Source organism: Euprymna scolopes, chromosome 11 (assembly GCF_053919585.1).
Source record: "Euprymna scolopes isolate OS-2025 chromosome 11, ASM5391958v1, whole genome shotgun sequence".
Taxonomy (NCBI): domain Eukaryota; kingdom Metazoa; phylum Mollusca; class Cephalopoda; order Sepiida; family Sepiolidae; genus Euprymna; species Euprymna scolopes.
The window spans coordinates 107,417,071-107,436,419 of NC_136492.1; the positions used below are offsets into that span (position 1 = coordinate 107,417,071).

At 31.1% G+C, this 19,349-nt stretch overlaps 1 protein-coding gene across 15 annotated transcripts in view; it reads left to right on the forward strand.

Moving 5' to 3' along the window:
• LOC145288046 (CAP-Gly domain-containing linker protein 4-like) overlaps positions 1-19,349 on the forward strand; it is a 205,712-nt gene that overhangs the window by 155,457 nt on the left and 30,906 nt on the right. For 8 of the 15 annotated variants that reach the window (XM_080136065.1, XM_080136067.1, XM_080136069.1 and 5 more), the window contains 2 exons: positions 329-460; positions 5,334-5,351. In XM_080136065.1, coding sequence (XP_079992191.1) covers positions 329-460; positions 5,334-5,351 — 150 coding nt within the window. The remainder of the gene's footprint in view (positions 1-328; positions 461-5,333; positions 5,352-19,349) is intronic. The other 7 variants (XM_080136068.1, XM_080136077.1, XM_080136066.1 and 4 more) reach the window with 1 other exon arrangement.

Consider the following 19,349-nt stretch of genomic DNA (forward strand, 5'->3'; position numbering starts at 1 on the left):
TGACATGATAATGTAAACAAACACAGAGGGAATTTGATGAACATTATCATTATTTTTTTTTGATTAAAAAAATTTTTTGCTAATTACTCCACCAGGCAAATTATTCCTCGTAATATATATATATGTATATTCAATAGAGGATTAATTCTATAATAATACCTGTATTATAGAATAATAGCAACCTATATAAATCAAAATATGGTTAAGCAATGCTGAGTGTCTAGCTAGTATATATATCTATAGAAAATGTCAGATTTTTCACGTAATTCTTTTGACATGATGCATAAATCTATGGACAGACTCGTAATATTATTTCTTTCTTTTTCAGGGGTTTTTGCTCCAGTTAGTAAAATAGCCAAACTGGGTTCCTCTCCAGTTCGGATCTCTACAAGTAGTCCCCTCAGGACTCCTCGGCCTCTCTCAGTTGACATTTCACACATTTCAGCTAAAATTGACACTGGTAAGTATTGCTAGTAACTTCAATAAAGTATGCACCTTTTCTCTCCAAACTCAAAGTTTCAAGTTCTTCCTCCTCCAAATCAATTCACTGTTTTCTTGTGTACATTTTTCATGATATTGCAACAAAATATTTTACTTCAGAAATATTTTTTTGCAATTAGAAAAGGAGATTTAATAAACATGTCCAAAAAGAAATTAAAATTAAGATGATATAAATGCTGCCTATCTTAAATTGAGCATTTTGGAGAGTGGAATAACAAGCTGCCATTAATGTATTAAGCACTGCTCTTTGTGTAAACAAATGGAGCTTAGGAGTTTGGACAATGTTTGATCATTGTAATTTCATATACCCACCTTAGCAGCAGCCAAATAGTGTGACAGTTAGAAGCACTGACTGTTGCCTAGGCGGTCAAGTTTCAATCCTGGCTTAAGGTAGTTGCTAGTCTACTCACACTGAAGAACTGTGATACAGCAAAATAGTCTGTGGATGATTATATATATAATAGAAGTATAGGGCTTACCAATCAAATGTTTTGATTTTATCTTAAGTATAGTAAAAACTATTCTTTCTATAGCATTTATTTATTTCTAATTTGTGTAATGATTAATTCATTTAGTAATTTAAATAATCTGCATTAAGTAAACTTTACAAGGATAGAACTGATAGTTTTTAGTGAAAGTTATTTCGAATCAATTTCTATTGGTTTATAGAATTAAGCTTTCTACTTTCATCTTTGGAGTCTTTACAATTTTACTCTTTGACTCACACTGAAGAACTGTGATACAGCAAAATAGTCTGTGGATGATTATATATATAATAGAAGTATAGGGCTTACCAATCAAATGTTTTGATTTTATCTTAAGTATAGTAAAAACTATTCTTTCTATAGCATTTATTTATTTCTAATTTGTGTAATGATTAATTCATTTAGTAATTTAAATAATCTGCATAAAGTAAACTTTACAAGGATAGAACTGATAGTTTTTAGTGAAAGTTATTTCGAATCAATTTCTATTGGTTTATAGAATTAAGCTTTCTACTTTCATCTTTGGAGTCTTTACAATTTTACTCTTTGACTCACACTGAAGAACTGTGATACAGCAAAATAGTCTGTGGATGATTATATATATAATAGAAGTATAGGGCTTACCAATCAAATGTTTTGATTTTATCTTAAGTATAGTAAAAACTATTCTTTCTATAGCATTTATTTATTTCTAATTTGTGTAATGATTAATTCATTTAGTAATTTAAATAATCTGCATAAAGTAAACTTTACAAGGATAGAACTGATAGTTTTTAGTGAAAGTTATTTCGAATCAATTTCTATTGGTTTATAGAATTAAGCTTTCTACTTTCATCTTTGGAGTCTTTACAATTTTACTCTTTGACTTTATTTGTTTCAGCTGGTTTAATATATTTCTATTCTATAAAGACTTAAAAACTTCTTAAAAACAATTTTCAGTTGTTTTAATGTAATTGGTATTGATTATTTAAAAATTCACAGATGTTGCTAAGAATCTTTTGGGGGGTAAAAAAAAAAAAGATTGATAATTGTGTTGGGAGAAAACTGCAGAATCATACCTGAATATCATATGAAAGTAATGATAAGATTATTAAGACATTTTTTTTTTTTTTAATTTGAATAAAATTAAATTTTGAAAAAAATGATTAAGTAAATAAATGTAAATGTTACTTCTTTACATCAAGTGGCCTCAATTCTTTGTCTAAAGCGATTTCCATAACAAAATAAAAAAAAATAACTGCATCATAGTTTATTAAAAAAATGGTTTGAATGACTGCTTTATTTTATTTTATTTTATTTTTTTAAACTTTTGTTTATCCCAAACATGGCATATTGCCACTGAAATGTAAAGGACTAATGTGATTAGGTGCCATACTTATATAGAACATGAAGTGGGGAGTTGTGCAGCGAGGTGTTCACATTACATTTAAATTTCTGATATTGTTACAAATGTGGGAACTAGGAAGCAGGGAAGCAATTCCTAAGGCAATAGTTATAATGTATTTCCTCATCTAAATGGGTGTTTCACATAGTTATGCTCGTCTGTATGAAAAATATAAAAAAACATATGTATACAAGTGTTTTAAAATCTTTATGCATCAGTTTCTAAACCAATTTGAATCATTTTTTCCCCAAAATGGTTCTTATCTGATGAACAATTGGAATATAATTTGAAAATTATGGGTTGTCATTTAAACTTTTGTTTTTTAAGCCATGGTCATAAAAACTGTTAAGCAATAGGGAGAGGCTACTTAGCTAATTAGGGAATGCATAAAACTTGGTAACATCATGATAGCCAATACAGAACTCTGAAAATATGACAGTGATATATGTTTATTCACACAATTCTGAGGCAGCATGTTCAGTCGCATGTTTGAACCATTCAACTAATTAATAATATTTTATTATTTACCTTGGAAAGAAAATTATGAGTGAAATTATTTATAAAAATTTTGTTATCTTATGCCTAGATTTAATCTCTTCATTTGATCAGAAGAATTTTCTATCTGATTTGATCTTCTCATTTGATCGGAAGAATTTTCTATCTGATTTGATCTTCTCATTTGACCAGAAGAATTTTCTATCTGATTTGATCTTCTCATTTGACCAGAAGAATTTTCTATCTGATTTGATCTTCTCATTTGATCGGAAGAATTTTCTATCTGATTTGATCTTCTCATTTGATCGGAAGAATTTTCTATCTGATTTGATCTTCTCATTTGATCGGAAGAATTTTCTATCTGATTTGATCTTCTCATTTGACCAGAAGAATTTTCTATCTGATTTGATCTTCTCATTTGATCGGAAGAATTTTCTATCTGATTTGATCTTCTCATTTGACCAGAAGAATTTTCTATCTGATTTGATCTTCTCATTTGATCGGAAGAATTTTCTATCTGATTTGATCTTCTCATTTGACCAGAAGAATTTTCTATCTGATTTGATCTTCTCATTTGATCGGAAGAATTTTCTATCTGATTTGATCTTCTCATTTGACCAGAAGAATTTTCTATCTGATTTGATCTTCTCATTTGACCAGAAGAATTTTCTATCTGATTTGATCTTCTCATTTGATCGGAAGAATTTTCTATCTAATTTGATCTTCTCATTTTACCAGGAGAATTTCCTGTCTGATTCCCAGTTTCATGAGAGGTGACAAAAAGTCATTGTCATGAAGAAATCCATTTCCACTGAAGATAGTTCTTTATGAAAAAATTCTTAAACGTCGGTCAAATCATTGGGACGTGCAAAACTTTTCAGTGTTATAAAAGCAACACATTATGTAAACCTACACCTAAATTAGACATCTTGAATTTAAATATTCTAATAAAATTAAAATTATAAATTATGTCTTGTTCAGTTAAAGAAAAGAATTGAATTTGATATTTTAAAAAAAATTCATTATATTATTTTGAATAGTAAAAAATATTTATAACTATTTTTCAACCCATATTTATATTTTTCATTTATGTTTAATTGTACAATTGTAAATAACTAGCAGTTCAGCCTGGCTTTGCTCTGGCCCTATGTACTGTTTATAACTTGCCCTACGTGAATACACTTTATGTAAGATTTCAAATGTTTAGACCAAAATTTGTCTGAGTAATTTTGTAAAGACCGCAAAGGTCATTTTTTAAAACTTTGACTCCAATTTTGACCCCTTAACATTTATTATTTTGGTCTCAGGTCAAACTTTGTATTTTGATTTATGTCGAAGTTACCTACATCTAAAATTTCAAGTCTTTAGACCTAAAATTGGTGGGAAAATTTGGTAGAATCTGCAATGGTCAACTCTTTTAACTTTGACCTTTTGGCAGCCAAATTTTTGCCCCAAAACTGATTAAAATGCATGTCTGAATACCCGTTATGTATAAATTTAAAGTGTTTAGACCCAAAATTTGCTGAGTAGTTTGCTAGACACCGCAAAGGTAAAATCTTATGAACTTTTACCCCTTGACAGCTCAAATTTTCGACCCAAACCGATTAAAAAAAACTTGCCCTATCTCTGAATATACTTTATGTAAAATTTTAAATGTTTAGACCAAAAATTAGCTGAGTAGTTTGGTAGAGACTGCAGAGGTCAATTTTTTTAAAACTTTGACCCCAATTTTGACCTCCTTAACATTTATTTTTTAGGCTCAAATCAAATTATAAAGTTTGATCCATGTCTGAGTTACCTACATTTAAAATTTCCAATATTTAGCCCCAAAATTGACAAGAGTTTGGTAGAGTTTTCAAAGGTCAAATCATTAAACTTTGACCCCTTGACAGCCAAATTTCTGGCCGAAAACCGATCAAAAATATTTTCCCAAATCTCAATACTCCTTATGTTCAATCTCGAGCCTCTTGACCGAAAATTGACAGTTATTTGGTAGGGAAATGTACACACACACACACACACACATATTTTCACTGTTATAGATATATTGATTAGCCTTTAAGTTAAATATAAATATTGAACGAGATAAGAAAAATAAGATGAAATCTGCCTACATTTAGTATTTATGAAATTCCAGTTTCGTAGTACTTTTTAAATAAAAATTACTGTTTTCAAGTTTTTTTTTTTCATTGTTTAAACTTTAAAAAAAGCCTATTTATATGTGTGTGTTTATCAAATTACAGTTATTTTTCTAAATTAAATTTTGCTTTTGTATTCTTTTTGCTGATCCAATTTTTTTCTTGTTGTGGTCCAGTAAATAAGTAAAATGACTTCTTTTGTAGTGAAGTGCCTTTCTTGACTCCCCATTGTATTTCTGTCTTTATGTTGAATGATAACGAGTTAAACTATTCTGCTTTTATGTTGCTTAGTCTTTGTTCTCCCACCAATCCTTCCTTATTTCTCTGCAGATTCCTTACAGGTTCCAGGTATGTAGTTTGTTATGTAGCTGTCCACTTAGATGTTTTTGCTACTACCTTTTTTGTTTTTTACATTTTTGCTTTTCTTTTATTAATATTTTAAGACTTTTTTTTTTTTAAAGAATGCTTTCATTTGAAAATACCTCATCTTTTTTAGCTTTTTTTTTTATTTTAGAAATGTATTTTTCAATTTTGTCTTCATTTTTATTTAGTCTCAGTTTTTATTATTGCACACATTTTCCCATTTTTATAAAATTTTAATAAAGATCACCTTTTTGTTAATTTTATTTTCAAATTTATTTTATTTAACTTATCTTACATTTCTATCAAAATTTAAGCTGTTCAAAAAATTTCTGTTGTAGCTACCTTATTTTGTCTGTAACTTTTGATTTCCAATATTTATTTATTCAAGTTCATTTGATTTGTTTAATATTGTTGCATTCATTTTGTAGTTTTATTTTTATTTACATATTCAGTTTAAAATAATTGAATGCTTTATTTTTGATTACAGACGATAAGTTTCATAAAAGGAAAACTATATCTACATGATAAATCTAAAACTTAACTGTCAACATTGTCTCAGTGTTATATTTTCAATTTAAAGATGACATTAAAAAATATTTTCTTGATCAGAAAAGAGAGACAAAATTGAATGAAAACACATTACAGTTCATCCAAGTCTTAGAAATGTTTAGATTTGCTGAAAGCCATACAACAAATAGTTTATAATTTTAAACTTTAATATTTATGTTTATATGTGTTGTATAAGAAGAACTTTACGAATTAATTAAACTTTATTTCTTTCGATATCTGTTACTGTCATCTAGTGAAGACTTGTGAATCATATAGGGATTGAAATTTTCAAATGAACCATTTTACTGAATAAACCTATCAAAATTATTCTCCAATGACAAGGTAATTTTATTTACTTTTTTTTAAGTCATGTTTATGAGTCATCATCATCTTAATAATAATATCGTTTTTACATGCTGGCATCATCATCATCATAATACCCTTTTTACATGCTGGCATGTGTTAGACTTTCATAAATATCTATTCTACTTATATGCATGTTGTGAAAAAAAAAATCAATTAAAAAATTCTATTTAAATTTGACTTTTCATCAAAATTGATCTTTTTTCTATACTTGAGGGAAGTTAAAATTATGCAAATCATGATTTACGAAATTTATTGTTCATAAAACAAAGAATACAAGATAAAATGAATTATTTGCTTATTCCATTGAGTTTTAAAAATTTGGCTTTTTTCTTCAGAAAAAAAAAAACGGTTAGCAAAGGCGTTTTGTATATAATTGCTATAATATTGCTAGTTAGCGCAAAAATTGAAAGTTTCAAAATTTGAAAGAAAGCAATATTTGAAAGATTATATAGAAATATATACAGGTGGCAAAAAAGGATGTTCAAATTGATGTCCAAGTATGAAGATGTAATTAAACAATAACAAGATCCAACTAATAAAGTTAGTTGGAAAATCATAAAATTTGTAACTCCATTGCTGATATGTGAATCTGTAAATTTGGAATAGGAATGTTCAGATCGTAGAGGTGTATAGTTTTTTGGAGGATTAGATTGTGTATACATGTTTCGATTGAGAGTTCTTTAGATATGTATGCACATATGTAGTCAATAATGTTTGTATAAATAAATAAAAATTATTCTATAATAATGCTCTGGTCATCGTTGAGCACTTTTTTATAAACACCAAAGTTTCATTTGAATTTATTTCTCAGAAACTACAACACTACAATCATTTATATATATATATATATATATATATATATATATATATATATATATATATATATATATATAATGTATGTATATACATGCACAACTTTTTTATTTGATTTTCTTTGCATTGTTTGCGTTAAGCTTGCAGGTATTTTTTCAACTTTGTGCATTCATAATTTTTCCTATCTTTTATCTTTTTGTTTATGATGAACCTTTTCCAGCTTATTTTATTTCAAACTTCTTTGGGTTTTCTGTTTTCTTCATTTTTTTTTTCTGCATCTGAAATTTTCTTTATTTAATGATTTTATCTTTCATTTGATTTAAATCATATTCCCAATTTCAAAGTAAATTATTTTTATGCTTATTTTGCATCCCTTTTTTTAACATTACATATATACATTTTTTTTTGTTTTGTTTTTAACAAAATCAGTCTCTGTTTAAGACTGTATTGTCCTTTAAATTTTATATGAACTTAAATTTTTATTAGGGAAGAAACCGCTTCAAAAACCTATTTGGGCTAATTCAGGCGTACATACACACACATCACAAAAATGCATATGTCTAGCTATAAAACAGGAAACCCATTCTTTTTTTTTATGGAATGACATCATATAAAAAATGGTAGCAAAAATTATAAAATGATTCTTTAATTTAAAATGAAAAAAAGATGCAATAAATTGTACCCACCTAGAGAAGGAGATGGAACAAAAAATTGTAATTACTTAGTAACGGTTGAAAAAAAAAAACTCTTTATAATTAAAAAAAGAAAAGATTATTGAATAAATCTTTGATTGAGTTGAAAAGACTTAAATTTGAAACAAAATATTTTGTTTTTTATAAAATTATTTTTATAAAATTTGTGTTATGATTTTTTTAAAGTTTAAATGTATTGATGTTAAAGTTTGTTAAATAATAAACTTTTTAATAGGGATTTAAAAAATATTTTTACTTTTCATGGCTTTGCGAATCTTTGTAGTAATCACCATGCATTAGCTATACTGGATTTCATTTTTGCCGTTGACGCAAAAAGTTTACATACTCTTAAAGGTTTCTAAGCTGTACAAGGAACTATCCTACCTTCCTGAACTATACATATGAAAAATTGCACAAAGTCCTACTGTCTTTATATGATAACACCTGTTACTTACTTAGTGTAATGTAAACCTCTTTGTTTGTAAATGAACAAATAGAGCACTTTAAAAGTGGCAATCAATGTTTATATAAAAACATTTGAGATATCATTTACAAGTGCCAATTCTATAGCTCAATGAATAGAATTGCTGACTATAAACTAGATGGTTGTACCTACTTACTATGCCTCCCCACGGGACAGAGTTAGACACTAGAGTCGTTTTTTAACGTGGAGAAAAGGTACAAAAATAAAAGATTGTCTCAGTCGTGAAGGACTGATCCTCCACCGAAAGAGAACAAGAAATGGAAGTGCAGCATCTGAAGAACAGATACTACACTTTGATCTTAACCAGGTATTTATTTGCTCCACCACCGAGCAAATTAGGCACAAGGCCGATTTTTAATGTGAGGAGTGAAGGGGAAATGGGGACCAACTCCCCGGGGAGTAGGGGAGTTGGATAGTAACAATTGGTATGAAGGGTTGCCCCTACATTGACCAAGGTCTTATATGTGAGTTTGCCCACACATATGGTCTTTGCTTGCAGTATCTGCCGGAACAGATGGTATTTATTTGCTCCCCCACCGAGCAAATTAGGCACAAGGCCGATTTTTAATGTGAGGAGTGAAGGGGAAATGGGGACCAGCTCCCCGGGGAGTAGGGGAGCTGGATAGTGACAATTGGTATGAAGGGTTGCCCCTACATTGACCAAGGTCTTATATGTGGGGTCGCCCCCACATATGGTCTTTGCTTGCAGTATCTGCCGGAACAGATGGTATTTATTTGCTCCCCCACTGAGCAAATTAGGCACAAGGCCGTTTTTAATGTGAGGTAAAAACCAGCTCCCCTAAAAGGGGTCACTCTGGTTACCAAAAATAATAATTGTCCCAGTATAGAGGGTTTCCCCTCCATTGACTGGTACAAATTATCTTAAGTGCAGTATCTGCCGGAACAGATGGTGTTTATTTGCTCCCCCACTGAGCAAATTAGGCACAAGGCCGTTTTTAATGTGAGGTAAAAATCAGCTCCCCTAAAAGTAGGCAAAAAGGGGGCACTCTGGTTACCAAAAATAATAATTGTCCCAGTATAGAGGGTTTCCCCTCCATTGACTGGTACAAATTATCTTAAGTGCAGCATCTGCCGGAACAGATGGTATTTATTTGCTCCCCCACTGAGCAAATTAGGCACAAGGCCGTTTTTAATGTGAGGTAAAAACCAGCTCCCCTAAAAGGGGTCACTCTGGTTACCAAAAATAATAATTGTCCCAGTATAGAAGGTTTCCCCTCCATTGACTGGTACAAATTATCTTAAGTGCAGTATCTGCCGGAACAGATGGTGTTTATTTGTTCCCCCACTGAGCAAATTAGGCACAAGGCCGTTTTTAATGTGAGGTAAAAACCAGCTCCCCTAAAAGGGGTCACTCTGGTTACCAAAAATAATAATTGTCCCAGTATAGAGGGTTTCCCCTCCATTGACTGGTACAAACCATCCCAAGTGCAGCATCTGCCGGAACAGATGGTATTTATTTGCTCCCCCACTGAGCAAATTAGGCACAAGGCCGTTTTTAATGTGAGGTAAAAACCAGCTCCCCTAAAAGGGGTCACTCTGGTTACCAAAAATAATAATTGTCCCAGTATAGAAGGTTTCCCCTCCATTGACTGGTACAAATTATCTTAAGTGCAGTATCTGCCGGAACAGATGGTGTTTATTTGCTCCCCCACTGAGCAAATTAGGCACAAGGCCGTTTTTAATGTGAGGTAAAAACCAGCTCCCCTAAAAGGGGTCACTCTGGTTACCAAAAATAATAATTGTCCCAGTATAGAGGGTTTCCCCTCCATTGACTGGCACAAATTATCTTAAGTGCAGCATCTGCCGGAACAGATACTACACTTTGATCCCGGCCCGAAGGCCAAGTTGAGATGGTTGTAGCTCCAATTCCTAGCTTGGGATGGGTGCTAATCTAACCACACTGAAGAGCTGTGAAACAGTCTGTATATATATATATATATATATATGAGATTAATGTAATTTGCTTGACATATTGTCTTGTGTGTATATAAAAGAAATTTATAGAAAGCAATACAATATAGAGGTGTAATGGATAGACACAAAGTGAAACAAATTAAGACATAACGATGGAATAAGCTACACAGATTCACCTTTTATTAATAATATATGTGTATTTTTTAATTTTTTAATGCTTATATTATACTTGCATTGTGATCTTACTTGTGTCAGTATGGAAGAGTATGGTTAGATGGAAGTTCTGTATTATATGATATTTCGGGAAAATTGCCCTTCCTCATAAATGCGTTTCAAATGTATATATGAAACTATGGTGAGCATGAGCAATTTCACAGAAATTGAAAATGTCCTGAAATTTTATTTTGTTAAAAAAATCAATTTCAGCCAGGATATCGGATGGGTTGATGATCAGATCATCTACTGTGATTTCTGTCCATAGTAGAAAATTAGGGAGGGATTGGTTTGCAAAGAAGGTGGAGTTTAGATCAAACTGCTGGGCAAGCAATTGAGTTATTGTCTATTGCTGTGGAAGTGACTTCATGGTGATCCGATAGTGGAGGAATTTTGATTGTCATTGTTCACTACACTGTTATAGATTTTCCAGAAATTATGATTTCTTAATTTCTGCAATTTATTGTCATCTTAGTATATCTACTCTTAGTTGCAGCTGTTACTCTTATATGTTACATATTTTTGCTGATTTTCAGTTTCTTTTTTTTTTTCTTCTTTACTTTGATTTATCCCAAACAAGATACATTGCAACTGAGGCGGGAGAGACAACTGAGAATTAAGTGAAAAGTTATACAACAAGATATTAACATTACATTTAAATTTCTGCGTGTTGGTACAGTCGGAAACAGGGTGCATGGAAGGAATTCCAAAGGCGAGTAGTTCAAAGGAAGAAGCTATTAGAGTAGAAGTCCTTCGGCATCTGGGGACTTTTACAGTTAAGGGTTGGGATTTTACTGCCTGTCCGATGAGTTGGAGATATTTACATTGAGGGGGCACTTATAGTGATTGAAACGATGAAATGCATTGTGCATTTGTGAAAAACAGCTTCACAGATAAAAGTGAACCATTAAAACTTTCTTGCAGTTTCACAGTAAATTCAATTGTGAAAACTGTTTTTCTATCACATAATGCTACCAAGCCAAAACTCCAACTATAAAAAATGAAGAGTTATTCTTATTTTGATTTTATTTTAATGATTAAGTTGCATGGATTTCAATTGAATCTTTCTTTTTAGCATGCATTTTGCCTTCGTTTGGATCATTTTTTTTTTTTTTTCAACCTTATCTGCTGCTGCCTATTAACAAGATTATTTTGAGACAATTATCTTGAATCTTTCATTAATTTGTGTTTTATTTTATTCAATAAAAATTTACAAAAATACAATTTGACCACATTTGAGTTCAACTCAGTTTCTAGTTCAAATATGAATAGATGCAAATAAATTGGTATGAGCAACATTTGAGCTTTGATTCAACTCCACATATGATTTTAATGGATTCAATTAAACCAAGTATTTAGAGAGTTAGAATGAATTTAATAAAATCCTAATTTTATTGTTGCTGTTTAATTGATTATTAATATTTTTTTAAAATCAAAAACTTCATGATTATTTTCATTTCTTATATACAACTAATTTTATTTTTTAAATAAATTTTGTTCTGATGAAGTTTAAAAGTTTAAAAGCCTTTATTCAATGAAATATAATCTATTTTGTTTTTAAGTATTCACACCACACTATTATAAATTTTCCACGAATTGTGAGTTCCTGATTTCTGTGACACTATGCAATTTCTAGTCAGCAGATTAAGCAACATTTAACTTGATCTGTACTAAATGGGTGACCATTTGAGAATACCAGATGCTGTATGTGTTCTCCACTTATATTGCCATTGTTGCCAGTCATCCGGGTTTTTTCCTTGCGACTGGAATTAAGCAGTGTTCATTCAGGAGAGTTGTAGTTAGGGATTGCGCAACTTTTGCTTCACGATTACATGTGCAGCCACCCTTACACAGAGTATTCATTGTCTCTCAAAACTGAATGGAGACCATGATATGAATGGATATACATAAGGACAATGTTTTATGATAATTGCAAAAAAATAAAAATTAATAAAAAATAACTTCTTGCTGGTTAAGAAAATTAGCAATATGTGTGGTCCAGTTGAATTTGGTTAAAGAAACAAACAATTGAGAGTTTTAACTTTTTCATCATCTCATTATTCAGTATTTAAACAAGTCCATTGTATAACATTTTAATGTTAACCTAGGTAAACGAACAGTTCGCATGTGTCATTTCCAACAAACGCACAGAGTGCACATATGCGTTATCACTAGTGAATGATCAAGAAACTATCAATAAAACAAAGTCTTTTTACATGCCTGTGCAATTGTTGAGCTTCTATTTTCTTTTTGTATTGTCGCTTTTCCATGTGTGGGCTGTGACCTCTTGTAGTCATTAATCTTCTGTTTAACGCAAGATGAATCTACCCCTCATGGAACACAATGGAGACTTGTTGACTTTCAAAGGTTTTATTTAGAGAATGGTTTTTGATGGGAGGAAAGACCAATCTTATTTTTTTTTTTAAACTTAGTCTTAAGATGGTCGACTTATGGGCAATATTCACTTAAATTCTCTTTACGTTTTCAAACATATATCTCTTCCTGACTTCGACTGTGGAGAAACTTTGTTTTGTTTCCCAAACACATGGCATTCTGTCATCTCATTTGACACCTGTATTTCTATCATGTTTTGTCTAGGGAGGTAGCCTTTGAACTTCTGCCTCTATCACACTATTAGTGTGTGGATCTATTTCCATTTGCCACCAAGTTATCCTGACATGTACTAAGTAACCCTTGTCGAACTAGTTAATATAGTCTTGTTGGGCTGTTGCATAATTAAATTAAGTAACCTGAAATAGAAAACACTTCACAAGCATAAATTATGTATAATAACTAACTAAATGGAACCCAAATAAAAATATAAACATTTATTAACACAACTTAACAGAGCAATACAAATGTTCATAACTCACCCACTGGGTGGAGACCTCTATCATTGATAGGATGGATATGTTCTGCCAATTTAAGGCTTGTATCTAACATGGAGGATAAGTGTGTTTTACTCTGTGAGGTTGCATGCTTCCTCACACATGGGTTTTGACCCACCATATGGGAGAACGTGCTTTTTTGAAACCCTCGTCTGCTTTTAAGCCAAGGGAAACCACTCACTGGTGTATCTACAACCGGTGTTATTTCCCTAGTTTCCCTACAGTCTCTACTTACTGGCATAGAATCCCAGTGCATAATTGAACAAATCAGAATCGGTTATTAATTGTTTAGAGTAGTTGATAAATTTTATCTTTAAATCTGAAGGTCTTATTTGTGATTTTATAATTTTTAAAAAGAACATTCACCGATATTTATGTAAGACGTAAAAGGAAAGTTTATGTTTTGGTTTCAGTCAAATTCATTGATAACATTGTAAATTAGCAAAAAATTAAAAGTACTTAAGTGTATCACATTTCAACCAGTGCCTTTCGCATCAGGCAGTAAAAACTTGTGTTTCAAAATTTTTGAGCCAAGTGTTTGTTTTTTGTATTATATGGAATACTCTTCTCACAATGATTTGGCCGATCTAACCTCCAAATAATAAAAAAAATAAAAAACAGTAGTTTGAATTTATTAAGTACTTTGGTTTATGTACATATTTTATTGAAACTTGATGAGAAATTAAATATTCTATTTTATTTTTTATAATCTATATATCTGTAAAAGTGAGAATGTGTGTGTCTGTGTTTGAGGACAACTCTCAACCTATATACTCAACAAATTTTTGATCTACAGACTTGAAATTTGGTATATAGAGTATTCAGACATGTGGAAAACTTTTTAATTGTTTTTCATTCAGAAAAAAGGGCTACTAATGGGGTAAAAATTGATATTGGGGGGGGGCATCGGATTTTATTTTGTTTGTCAACTTTTTCATGACTGCACATGTTCAAATCATTCCCATGACAGCTTCTTTATGTTAAGAATAAGTGGGTTTGAAAACACTTTTTAAAGATTATGTAAAGCTGGTTTGATGGTTATTGTATTTGAGTCACTGTTTTTAGATTTTGCTTTTGATCTCAGCTCGAGTATTTTTTTTTTACTTACAAGAAATGAACTGTTTAGAAAACCATAATACTCGCATGCACGTGTCTCAGTTCCTTTCCATTTTTTTTTTTTTTACTTCATTTTTTTTTTTAAAGGAATTTAACATTGTTTAATACTGGGTAACGCCGAGTTAGTAATAATTAATAATAAAGCACATACTAAATTGTGATCCCCAAATCTAATTATTTTGTTTCCCATGCGACTCATTTGTGGACTTCATGGTGGCTCATAGTCAACAGGCATTTCTGACATTGACTCATCTGAGATTGTCTTGTTTCGAATTCCTCTTGTCTCTTCGACTTGAAAATAGTATAAATCTTTGTATAAACTTAATGTGTTTCCATATATTTTTGATGTGTAAGATGTCTGCATTTTCTGTTGTCTCTATCAGACTTGATAATTCCTCATCGTGTTGGTCTGTTTGTTCTGCTAAGGATTTCTCTTTGTGAATGTGAATTTCGGACAAGAATATGTTGACAGAGAATTATAAATGTTGATTGATTCTCATGAGCAAATATCAATTTCTGCAAGTGACTTTTGGTGTTAGTCTATAAAATTTGTGTTCAGTGCAGCTTCCGTCAGCAAGATGTGATAATCCTCTTTATCTTCTCAACAGATTAACACAAATTTCAGCTTCATACAGCCTGTGTCATTCTGATTGCATAAGCTTTTGAGATCGTCAGAATTTGACTTATATCTATGTATGTGTATATGTGTGTATATATTTGTGTGTGTGGGTGAGAAAAATGTAAAAAGGAAAAACCAAAATTATTTATATATTCATCACCATTTTGTCATTATTGCAAGGCTTCCTTGATTGATTTGAAAAGAAGAAAACTGATGACGATCGGCCACATTAGTGGTACTATCAAGTCTAGCATAGCAGTTTCTCTACCATTGCCATCTTTGAAAATACTTGCAAAAACATTAGCAAAGATGATTTATCATTTCTTCAAATCCATTATCCCAAGAGAGGCTTGCAATAAAGACAACATTGATGAATATATGAATAATTCTGTCATTTCTTTTTTTTATTTTTCCATCATATTGGAATATTATTTCCATAATTGTCATCATATTTCATTATGTGTATGTGTGTGTGCACATGTATGAATATATTCTCTTTTTTTTTCATTTTATTTCAGTCGAAGTTCTCAAAAATAAAAAGGCCCCTTTCCTGGGGCTAACACTTGATCTCTATACAAGACACATAGATATTTGAATCTATCATTTACCTCTCAAAAATTGAGTTCGTAAAGAAATTGAGAACATAATTTTCTTCTCCATAATTGACCATTTAAATATGTTATAGCATATCTTTCTTGTAATCTCTTGGTCTTTCTTACCAGATTCCCTAACAAGAATTCATCTGGTCTGGTTGAGTATCCAGTTTAATGCTGTTACTTGAATTAATATTGTTTGGATAAGGTGCACCATTCCTTGTAAAAAAAACTAGTGTTTGGTAGTTATACTGAGGAAAGCTTATTTAGGCCGTGAATATTATGTCATTTTGAATATTTAGTCAAGCTTATTTGCAGGAAAAAGTATCCCCATCCCAAGTTGTTCTGACAAATCCCTGTACAAAGAAACCTTAGACACTCTAGGATAGTGTCTAGTAGGCATTCAAGTTCTCTCTATATTTGTACATGTGTATGTGCACATTTCTATGTATTTTGATATAGTGTTAACTTATATGAGTATCATCATTATCGTATTTGGTTTAACTTCAGTTCTACTGATATGTGTTGGACATATTTTAGAAATTGATTTTCAAAGTAATCTATCTTAGCCAGGTCTTTATTTATCCTCCTTTCTCTCAAGTCCATTTTTATCACTTCCTCCTATATTTTCCTTGACCTTCCCCTGTCAACAGACCCTGCTACCTCAACTGTTCTACATCTACTAACCCAAGAATTCTCATCCACTCTTTCAACGTGACCATATTATCAAAGTCTCCTGCATACGTTTCCCTATATTGTTCAAAGTGAATCTTTCTCTAAGGTCATCAAACCTAAGCATGCCCTTAAGACTCACATTACATATCCATTGCATCATTCTCATATTTCCCTCCATCTAATGCATATCTTCAGCCGTCACTTTAACACATCATCACACTGCATACACTTGTCTGATAAACTCTTCTCTTGGTTGACAGTGGTAACGCTCTGCTGGTTAGTAATGGCATATAAGTTCCCTGAACTTATTCCACATATTCTATTTCTTGATATCACAGCAGCACCATGAAATGTTTTCTGAAGTTTATATATATATATATATATATATATATATATATATATATATATATATATATATATATATCTGTGAAAATATTCTTTATTCACTTATATTTCCTTTTTATATATACAAATCCTTATTTAAGAAGCTCAATGTAATTACAGAGTATATAATGAATGAATGAATGACAAAAGTCTATATTCCAAATTTCATGATGTTGACCATCTTACAATTTATTCTTTTAATCCAGTTGACATTTAAAATTCTTGAAAGTATTTATTTCGTAGCACAAACTCAATTATTATATCAATCAGTGAATCTATTTTGCCCTTAACTCATCAAAAGAAATAGCAAAATCAATCCACCAAAAGGAGATGAAATGCGTTTGGACATGATTAAAAAAAAATCCAAAAATTTATATAGGAGTGAGATATCTACTGGAGCCATAGAAGGATCTCACTATTTTTCCAGCAATCTTAGCAACAAATTTGATGTACATGTTCCATTTCAGAACAGGATTAAAGATCAAGCCCAGAAGCTTGTTGAAACATGGAGCCTCCCCAAGACGAGACCCATTCATTTTAATTGATGCCAGATGGGGATCAGAGCGTTGATGATGTAAAGATAGAAGCTTTGTTTTAGATGCATTAAAAGTAACCAGCCTCCTCTTTCTCTATTGTACTATGTGCTCAAGATCAGAAGAGAGAGAATCAGAGAGAATTTGGTCATTTATTGCCTTTGATGTGTTGCCATAGATTGTAGTGTAGTTAGCATAAATGTCTATGAATGATCTAAGGATGTGTTTTGGGAGATCATTGATGTAGATCAAGAAGAGAGTTGGGCCTAGAATGGACCCCTAAGGGACTCCAGCATAAATACTAAGACTTTCTGATTTCTGCCCATCAACCACTACTCTTAGGAACCTATCAGAGACAAATGATTTAATAATTGAGAAGACATTTCCAGCTATACCGTAGCTTTAAATCTTATGAAGTAGGCCTTTATGCAATAGGCCTTTGATATGTCAAGAGTAATTGCCCTAGAGAGGAAGCCTTTGTCGAGAGATTCGCTAATCTTATGAGATATAACTGGAAGCACATCTGCTGTAGATCTAGCAGAATGGAAACCATATTGCATGTCACTAAGAAGGTTATTTTTGCTGAGGTGGTTGACTAATTCTTTATTTAACAGATTCAAGCAACTTACTCATGACGCACAGGAGACTTATTGGTCTGTATTGAGAGGTAGATGACCGATCACCTGAATTCTTAAATACAGGGCATACTGATGAGGTTTTCTAGGGTGTTGGGAAGCACTTCTCCTTAAGACAACGCTTAAACAGCTTTCTAAATATGGGAGCTAGTTCTGGTTGAAGCTTTTTCAACACTATAATTGGAATGCTGTCAGGGCCAGTTGCTTTACTGGAATCAAGGTTCTTGATTAGCTTGGCAACATCTCGCACAGACATTTGTATGTTGCATAGTGTGTTTTCTGTTTACAGGAGGAAATACGGGGGGGGGGTTGATGGCCTTGGTCGTATAGGGTAGAATTACTTGCAAAGTCCTTGGCAAAGAGTTCGGCTTTGTCTAATGCTGACGAGATTACCTCAGGTCCATTGATGATGGTTGGGATAGAACAGACACTTGTGTTTAGGACCCAGTTTGCTATTTGCCAAAACTGACTTTTTTAAAAAAATTTTATTTTTGTAAAGGATAAATGTCATTAAACTAACTATAACTTGCATTAATGTAATCGGTAATTTTTGTTATTCAAACACAGATAACTGGTTCTTCCATTGTAATTTTTACTAAATTTATTCTCCACATTTTGCATCTTTAAGCTTTATCAACAAAATCACATAAATTGTATAGTGTATTTTTAAATGAAATAGATTGAGACAACATAAAAAATGTAATAGACATGATTTCTTACAGCTGATTAACAATTTAAAAATATTTTAAAATATAAATTTATGCAGGAATGTTTTCTGGATATATATATATATATATATATATATATAGTAAAGTTGTAATTGTAGTTGTAACTTATTTTAATATATATATATATATATATATATATATATATATATATATAATCGATTACTGATAGTGTGACATGAAACAAAGAAGATACAAACGTATTAAAACATAGATATATTCATATTAATGCATGCACAGAAATTATAATTCTATTGTAAATAAATAAATATCAATTTACTGTACTCCAAGGATTTACAAAATAGTGTTTGACTTTTGAATTCAGTTAAAAAATAGTCACAAAAAAAGAAAAGAAATAGGGTTAGCCGTGTTAATTTGTGGTTTGTTTATTAAAAACAGTGCATAAGCATGGCACTTTTTTGTGTAATTAAAAAAAAAAATCTTAATGACTGAAGATGATGTGCAAATTTACATAGAGTTTACAGATGAACTGGGAGAAGCTGAAGATTTCTTTGGTAAAACAAGTTAAAACCATCTAATGCCTCTTTTCAACTCCCATCCCATTTTTAAGAAAATAGTGAAATATATTTTATTGGTCAATTAAATTAATTAAAAAAAAAAAAACAGAAAAAGGCTATTTTTGCCACTGATGGCTTCTTTTTTTTAATTTCTTATTTTATTTTAACTGGGAATGAGGCATCTTACCAGATGCCAGATATTCAACGGAGAAACCTTTTAAAAATTCTAACCGTCCTTTTAAGTG